This window comes from Drosophila mauritiana, chromosome 3R, assembly GCF_004382145.1.
Source record: "Drosophila mauritiana strain mau12 chromosome 3R, ASM438214v1, whole genome shotgun sequence".
NCBI lineage: Eukaryota > Metazoa > Arthropoda > Insecta > Diptera > Drosophilidae > Drosophila > Drosophila mauritiana.
In genome coordinates this window covers 20,733,693-20,742,376 of record NC_046670.1, presented here as the reverse complement: position 1 = coordinate 20,742,376, position 8,684 = coordinate 20,733,693, and the positions used below count along the sequence as shown (strand labels likewise).

At 50.2% G+C, this 8,684-nt stretch overlaps 2 protein-coding genes across 3 annotated transcripts; both read left to right on the top strand.

Moving 5' to 3' along the window:
- Positions 1-445: 445 nt before the first annotated feature.
- LOC117142276 (nuclear pore complex protein Nup98-Nup96) lies at positions 446-7,430 on the top strand. The gene is made up of 9 exons (XM_033306156.1): positions 446-725; positions 786-3,323; positions 3,403-3,921; positions 3,990-4,172; positions 4,546-4,724; positions 4,781-5,063; positions 5,123-6,134; positions 6,192-6,601; positions 6,666-7,430. Exons 1-9 carry the CDS (start codon positions 446-448, stop codon positions 7,145-7,147), a joined length of 5,886 nt encoding a protein of 1,961 aa, XP_033162047.1. The 3' UTR covers positions 7,148-7,430.
- A 35-nt stretch (positions 7,431-7,465) lies between these two features.
- LOC117142277 (uncharacterized protein C11D3.03c) lies at positions 7,466-8,656 on the top strand. Of its 2 annotated transcripts, XM_033306159.1 has the most exons (3): positions 7,466-7,547; positions 7,601-7,767; positions 7,834-8,656. In XM_033306159.1, exons 2-3 carry the CDS (start codon positions 7,621-7,623, stop codon positions 8,515-8,517), a joined length of 831 nt encoding a protein of 276 aa, XP_033162050.1. In that variant the 5' UTR covers positions 7,466-7,547; positions 7,601-7,620; the 3' UTR covers positions 8,518-8,656. The 2 variants fall into 2 exon arrangements, with proteins under 2 accessions (XP_033162050.1, XP_033162049.1); XM_033306158.1 differs by having other exon boundaries at positions 7,527-7,767.
- Positions 8,657-8,684: the final 28 nt, after the last annotated feature.

The following is an 8,684-nucleotide window of genomic DNA, read 5'->3' as shown; positions in this document are numbered from 1 at the left end:
TTACACATTTATAGTAAAATTGCTTCGGAAGCACTAGGCAAACATTTTATTAGTTAGTTAATTTCCTCGACGAGGGAAAAAGTTATGCGCCTGTTAGTTGTATCCTCCTTTTTTACAGTGTATCTTATGCATGCGATTTCACACTCTGGTCACACTTCTGGCTGCATTTTCTTCAACATCGTGAAAAAATCGGCGCGCCATTTCTGTCCACTTTTTGCGTCAGACTCGCTCGACTCCTGCTGGCTTGACAAATTCGCGAGTGTTTATTTGTTTTAAACTGAGCCTGTCCGGTCCCACAACCTTCGCATCCGGCGCAGCCGCCCCAGCTTGCCCAACGTGGTGTAATCGAAGCATTGCTCATCGCGATAGTTGGCATTCCGGCGAAGGACAAAGCAGGGGATCTACCTAGTATATGTTTGTTATCTGAGCAGGAGCAGTGAGCAACATGTTTGGCGGCGCGAAGCCCAGCTTCGGAGCCACTCCGGCGGCCACCAGCTTTGGTGGATTCAGCGGCACCACGACAACAACTCCGTTTGGACAATCGGCATTTGGCAAGCCCGCCGCACCGGCCTTTGGAAACACCTCCACCTTTGCCGCCCAACCCGCGCAGCAGTCACTGTTCGGTGCGGCAGCCACACCAGCTCAGCCCGCCGGAGGCTTATTCGGGGCAAACACGTCCACGGGCTTTGGAAGCACTGCCACAGCTCAGCCCACGGCCTTTGGAGGTTAGACACAATCATTTAAAGTGGTATCATGTTACCAATGAAGTAATTTCTTCTTTGCAGCCTTCTCGCAGCCGCAACAGACCTCGAATATATTTGGATCCACCCAGACGGCGTCGACCACCTCCCTTTTTGGACAATCGACACTACCCGCCTTTGGAGCCGCCAAGCCGACGATGACGGCCTTTGGACAAACAGCTGCGGCCCAGCCCACGGGCTCTTTGTTTGGCCAACCGGCTGCCGCCACCAGTACAACAGGATTCGGAGGCTTTGGGACGTCGGCGCCTACAACCACCAATGTTTTTGGCAGTGGCACCGCCTCTGCCTTTGCCCAACCTCAGGCCACCGCCGTGGGAGCTTCCGGAGTCAATACGGGCACAGCCGTGGCCAAGTACCAGCCAACCATTGGTACAGATACCCTGATGAAAAGCGGTCAGGCCAATAGTGTGAACACTAAGCAGCACTGCATCACGGCTATGAAGGAGTTCGAGGGCAAATCTCTGGAGGAGCTCCGCCTGGAAGACTATATGTGCGGGCGCAAGGGTCCACAGGCTGGCAGTGCTCCGGGAGCTTTTGGATTTGGAGCTCAGGTTACTCAGCCCGCTCAGCCTGCAAGTGGTGGCTTGTTTGGAAGCACTGCCCAACCAAGCACAGGCCTGTTTGGCCAAACGGTGACTGAGAATAAGAGCATGTTTGGCTCCACCGCTTTTGGCCAACAACCAGCGACTAACAATGCGTTCGGAGCAGCGACCCAGCAAAACAACTTCCTGCAGAAGCCCTTTGGAGCCACCACCACCACGCCATTTGCCGCTCCCGCAGCTGACGCCTCAAATCCATTTGGGGCGAAGCCTGCTTTTGGACAGGGAGGAAGCCTATTTGGTCAGGCACCTGCTACCAGTGCGGCTCCTGCTTTCGGACAGACTAACACCGGATTCGGAGGCTTTGGAACCACAGCCGGAGCAACGCAACAGTCGACCCTTTTTGGTGCCACACCAGCCGCCGATCCAAATAAATCTGCCTTTGGCTTGGGAACGGCTGCATCAGCAGCCACGACAGGTTTTGGATTTGGAGCTCCAGCAACAAGCACCGCCGGCGGAGGCCTTTTCGGAAACAAGCCCGCCACCAGCTTCGCTGCTCCAACTTTCGGCGCAACCTCCACGGCCAGCACTCCGTTTTCAAACTTTGGCCTGAACACCAGTACAGCAGCAACGGGAGGAGGGCTATTTAACTCGGGATTGAACAAGCCAGCAACGTCCGGATTTGGAGGTTTTGGAGCCACCAGCGCAGCACCACTTAATTTCAACGCAGGCAACACGGGCGGATCACTGTTCGGAAATACAGCCAAGCCGGGAGGCGGTCTTTTTGGTGGAGGTACTACGACCTTGGGTGGCACAGGAGCTGCCCCAACGGGCGGACTGTTTGGAGGAGGAACTACCAGTTTCGGAAGTGTCGGTGGTTCCTTGGGCGGAGGAGGCTTCGGTATGAGTACAAACAACTCGTTAACTGGTGGTATTATGGGAGCTCAGCCCACACTGGGAATCATGACACCTTCGCACCAGCCCATTCATCAGCAGATACTAGCTAGGGTAACTTCACCCTACGGAGACTCTCCGATTTTCAAGGATCTAAAGCAAAGCAGTGAGGCAGATGCAACAAGAGCTACAAATCCTGCTGCCCAACAAGCAGTTCTGGACCTGACCAGCAACCAATACAAGATAAGTACCAGCACCAATCCTGCTCCTATGAAGGCAAAGGCGCTGGGCAGCACACTTAATAGAAAATCGCTGTTTGATGGTCTCGAGGAGTTTGATGCTTCTGTAGAGGGCTTCAATCTCAAGCCCAGTGCTAAACGATTAATTATTAAACCCAAAGTAAAAAGTGTTGAGGGTGGAAATCCTTCTAGCTCTATTGGCAGTGCTCCCAACACGCCTCAATCTCGCCCCAAAGGCGCAACTCCCAATAAAGAACGCGAGTCGTTTAGCGGAGCCATTCCAAGTGAGCCTCTACCACCAGCTGGAAACTCGCCTGGAGCAACGAATGGACGGGAAAGTCAGGATAACGGCCGCCGTGAGTCATGGCTGCATCCTAACAACCTCGAGAAGGTACGCCAGCACAACATTCAGACTGGAATGGATCAGGGATCGCCCCATAACAGCACCCTCAATGAGCTTGTCCCACGTAAACCTTTGGATACATACCGACCATCCTCCACCGTTCGCCTCTCGGTGTCGACCATCCCAGAGAATCCGTTTGAGGATCAATCCAGCACCATTGCACGTCGCGAAACCTTCACTTCGGAGCAGGCCAATGAGAGCGTGCTTTCGAGCAGATCTAATGAGGCAGAGGACTCTGCAGCAAACCGATCCCGCCTTGCCATTGAGGCAAGTGCTGCAGAGGCAGCAGACAACGAGTCCCACCCCACAGGCATTGTGCTGCGACGTGTGGGTTACTATACAATTCCATCGCTGGACGACCTGCGCTCCTATCTGGCCGAGGACGGATCCTGTGTGGTTCCGAACTTTACGGTGGGTCGGGAAGGATACGGCAATGTGTTCTTCGGCAAGGAAATGGATGTGGCTGGCCTGAACCTCGATGAGATTGGTAAGAGTCTTGTGCATTTTTTATAACCGCTTGGGTTTATTTTATACGTTTATTTAATGCAAAACAATTTGTATCACAGTCCACTTTCGCAACAAGGAGATCATCATTTATCCCGACGACGAAAAGAAGCCGCCCATTGGTCAAGGCCTAAACCGCGACGCCCAGGTCACTTTGGACCAAGTATGGCCGTTGGACAAGACCAAGCACGAAGCCATCAAGGAGCCACAACGCTTGCTTGAGATGGACTGGGAGGGCAAGTTGCGCCGGGTGTGCGATAAAAACGATACGCGCTTTATAGAATATCGCCCGGAAACGGGTAGTTGGGTCTTCCGCGTCAAGCACTTCTCTAAATATGGCCTGGGAGACAGCGACGAGGAGGACGAGTTGCCCACCGACCCAAAAAAAGCCAAAATTGCAACGCTTGAGGCTCAGCAGCGGGCAAACGCAGAAAAGATGACGCTCAATTCGCTGCGCCAAGCGCAGAAGATTTCAGAAGACGCAGCCCGTAACTTGGACCCAAAGGCCTTGGTCGCAGGTGTTGCCAGCGGATTCAGGCCTATGGATGATACCGCCGAGTTCCTTTTAATGGACAAAACACGTACGTCCCAAGTCCATTTTAATAGGTTTAGTTTCATTAATTGTAATTTGCTTAATTTGAATTCGCAGAATTTTTCCAAGCTGGTGGCAACTCCGATTTCTCCATGTTCGATCCTCCGCGTCATCGTCCAACGATTACCAGTCCCACAGCTGTTTTGGCTCAGGAGATGGTAGGCAACGAGGCGCACAAAATGCAGCTAATGAAGTCATCCTTCTTTGTGGAGGACAATGCTGCCGAGGACGAGCCCATGGGTAGGTGGATAATCTCTTGATGGTCTTTCAAATTACTTACAGTAAAAGATTTGTAGATGATTAAATGTTAATCGTTAGTTTTGAGCAAATATGTATTGTTAATTATCAACGATATTTAATGATTTTTGATCGTTGCAAATACTTTCTTATAAATGTTAAACTCTAAAAAGTATTAAATATATACAATTTAAAGATATGTTGTTTAAAAAGGTAGCACAAATTATAAAGTTAATAAAGCTTTCAAGTGTGTTAGTAAATCCAATTCATTTTGCCTAATTTGACAACATTTCATTATCAATTTCATTAAGAACAATTCACTGCTTATCATCCCACGACCACTATACATTTGAAAATTACTCATGAATTTCTACAGAGACTACGGGGCGTCTTCTTCGTCATCGCAAGCTTTTCAACGTGGCACCTAATGTTTGGAAAGATGGTGCCTCCGAGAGCTCCACCAGTCAGTACGATTTTGAACACCCATCGCCCGCTCTCCCGATTTCTTCCTCCGTCTCTGAGGCCAGCCTGATGTGTGATGCACAGTACGAGGAGGTATATCGACGTAACCTTTTACTTTGAAGCCCAATAAACATCCTGATCAATTTCAGACATCGTCGATGGCAACTGGAAGCATTGTTGCAGCTGTAAAAGAAAAGAAGTTTGAAATGCCTGTCACTAAAGCCTTCAAGTTTGTCTGTAATCCCAAAGTGGCTCCGGTTAAGGTGCATGCCACCACGGTTCCCCTACCCAGGTCCATTGCTTATGAGATGCGCGATAATTGGATCGCCGATTTGGGATTCTATAAAGGACGCAGCTTTAAGCTCAGTTTTGGCCCACAAAACTCATTGGTACTGCCCAGCACCTATAATAACATGCAAAACCTAAAAGAATGTAAGAATATCTGAAACAAGCTCTTAGCAGTCAAATTATAATAGTTTCCCTTGCTTTAGTTACTGGACCATCCCTGCCCGCCTCCATGGTATTTGCGCCCCGCTTAGCCACCGATTTGTCGCCCAGCGTAATGCAGTTGGTGGAGTTTAACATGGTCAAAGGCAACGAGGGTTTTCGAGAAAGTATCGTCCCCCATCTTGAGGTTCAGCTTAACGACTGCCTCTCAGTTAATGTGGAGGGTAGTGAGTGCCCGTGTATACATCCCGATAGCGGTACGAAACTAGTTTCCAAGCACTTCTCCGAGTCTCTTAAGCAGAGAAATGCTGGCTTAAAAGAGGACTATGCCGTGTCAGTGTGGTCGCTTTTGTTCGCACTATGGGGCGATCACGATGAGCTGGTGGACCTGGAAAACAACTCTCATTACATGGTCATGTGTCGGCGCAATCTGCTATCTGAGTGGCTTGAGAACACGCTGTTGGGCAAGGATCTACTCTCGAAAAAAGTGAGCACCCACAGCTACCTGGAACACATGTTGGACTTACTTAGCTGCCACCGCGTAAATGAGGCTTGTGAGTTGGCCTTCAGCTACGATGATGCTAATCTGGCTTTGGTGCTGTCCCAATTAAGTTCCGGAGCTGTCTTCCGGCTATTAATGGAGGAGCAGCTCTTTGCCTGGCAGCAGAGCAAGTCGGATAAGTACATCGATCTGGAGCGCCTCAAGATGTACATGCTGGCCGCCGGAGCGCCCATGATGCAGTCTTCACATGGGGCCATCAACTTACTCGAGAATAAAAACTGGCTGACAGTACTGGCCCTGCAGCTGTGGTATTTCACAGCCCCAACCTCGACCATCACCGATGCACTCAATGCTTATAACGACGCCTTCCAAGCGGAAGAGTGCTATGCGGAGCCCCCAAAGCCCAGCTACAAGAACGCACCTAGTGACACCAAGAAACCCGTCTACGATTTGCGCTACCACTTGCTCCAGTTACACTCTAAGCGGATGCATTCCCTGGAAGAAACACTCGATCCTATAACGCATACCGCCGATGTCATGGACTTCCGTTTGAGGTGAGCTTAAAGAATTTTTAGGTACGGTGCAAAATTATTTATATGAAATCATTTTAGCTGGCTGCTCTTGCAAACGCTGCGAGCTCTTGGCTACCGCCACTGTTCGCCCTTAACGGAGGCTCGTCTTTCGGTGGATTTCGCTAGCCAGTTGGAGAACGAAGGCCTCTGGCAGTGGGGTATCTTCGTTCTTTTGCATATTAAGCAGCAGACCCAGAGGGAACGCGCAGTTCAGCAAATGCTACAGAGGAATGTCAGCGTTTCCGCCAAGGTGGTTCTATATGCGGAAGAGCGCTTTATCGTCGAAGAGCTTGGTATTCCGATGTCGTGGGTGGACTATGCGAAGGCGGTAAAGGCGGGAGCGTTAGGAAAGCATCACCTTCAAGCCAAATATCTGCTAAAGGCTAAACATTTTGCTACGGCGCACGATGTCATCTTCCAACACATTGCTCCTGATGCCATCATAAACGGTTGGTTCCTTATGAGAAACATGATTTCGGCGGTATACTAATAATTATCATTGCAAACTTGCAGGTAAAATGAAATACCTGCATAGCCTGCTCATTCAATTCGAGGATACAGAGGGCAGCAGCATCCGAGTGCCCAACTGGGCCAACCAGGGCCAGATCTTCTTGGACTTTATCGACATCAATGCCAAGTTCAAGCAGATCCGCAGTGTGACCAACATCGCTGACATCAATGCGCGCTGGGAGAACTTAAAACCACAATTAAGCGAACTCTGTTCCCGCATCAGTCTGCTCCCGTGCCCCACCTCCAAGCACCGCCTGTGCCAGAGTGAAATCTCGCAGAGCCTCAGCTGCTTGGTGCACGGCATGTGCATTGTCTGTCCCGAGATGGAGTCTTCCACAGTGCTTAGGGTGGCCCTAGAGCGGCTGCCACTGCCGCAGGAGTTCGCCTCAAAGGAGCTGCGCATCTGGCTGGAGGAGCTACTGGACAAAATTCAAAGCCAGCCAACATTTAGCGAGCGGCAGCAAACCACCATGATGGAGATATAGGTGCCGTAACACACAAAGCTTGAAGATACAATGTTTAGTCTAGGGTCAATTTAACTTAGTTATACTCAATTGATTAGCATCCCCCTCGCAAAAGAAAAAAGTCAGCTGTAGGATAGGTTTGAGTACGGCAGCATTTATGTATGATTGCTTAATATTTAAAAAACGTTTCGTCAGAAAAGACCAGAAGAATAATAGTTTTTGTTGATTTGTATAATTGATTTTCATAAATTTCATAAACTTGTAGTATAAGAAAGTGAAAAAAAAACATGTTTTTAACAACGATCGCTGAATGGGAATCATTTCAAATCCGATAGAACTGCGCTGTGCCTATCGAAAGCTTCATTGGCACCTACCTGTTTAGTCCAGTTGTGGAGCGAGATCAGTAGTCATTCGATCGCTGGTAAGACCACAACATATTTACTCTCTGATTAGCTTCTTACCTGCTGTACTTAGCGAAAAGCTTTCCACTAGCCATGGCTGCTGTTGTTCCCCCTGAAACTCCCGCCGCCCCCGCCTCCTGGTGTGGACGCGGTGCCAAGCCCCGAACCTTTGAGAAGGAACCGCCAGTCATCTGCTATGACAAGCCCGCGGCTTCGATCGTTTCGAAGGAGGAGTATGATGTAAGTAACGCGGGCAATAGCAATAATACAATGATAAAATAATCTAATCCGACTCGGCGACTACAGAATAAACGCTATCGGGCCCTGACTGGCGATCTTGTGGAGACACTGATTGTGCCCAAACGGGAGGCACGCACATGGACAATGCAAGAGGGTGATTTGTGCCGCGTCACCGTCCACGAAGGTTCACAGGTGGGCGACATGAACTTTTGGAATCTGGAGAACACCGCCGAGCGCTTCTACTCGGGCAAGACGCGCCAGCTGCACTCGTCGCATCTGCGCGTCTACGATCGTCTGTGGAGCTGCCTGCCCCACCTGCGTCCCATGGCCACCTTTGTGTTTGATTCCCTTGCCGCCTATGGCATCGATGAGGATGGCGGTGCTCTGCACGACGTAATTGGAACACGCTGCGACGACTACACCTACAAGCTAATCACGGGCAAGGATCGGGTGGGCAGTTGCCACAGTTCCCTAGTCAAGGCGGTGGTGGAGGAGCGCGGGCTGACCGAGCTGGATGTACACGACGTGTGGAACATCTTCATGTGCACCGGATTCACACGGGACACGCATCAGTATTTCTGCAAGGCAAGTCCCGCACGCAAGGGGGATTTCATTGAGTTTGTGGCCGATATGAATCTTCTGGTGGCTCTGAGCGCCTGTCCGCAGGGCGATGTCTCCATCGCAGTGGGCGCCGAGGTGCCGGACGACAAGTGCCACCCCCTCAAGGTCGAGGTGTTCCGTCGCAAGTAAGCAGAACCATTTTCATTCCGTGCTCGGAAATCTGGTTCTAAGAGCGTGCCATTTATGTAAACAGTGCCATAGAGATGTGCAAGATCATCTGCCGTATTGATGACGAAAAATCAATAGAAATATATTACTGCAATAATTATTGAGTTTTTGTTTTCTTCATATAAATT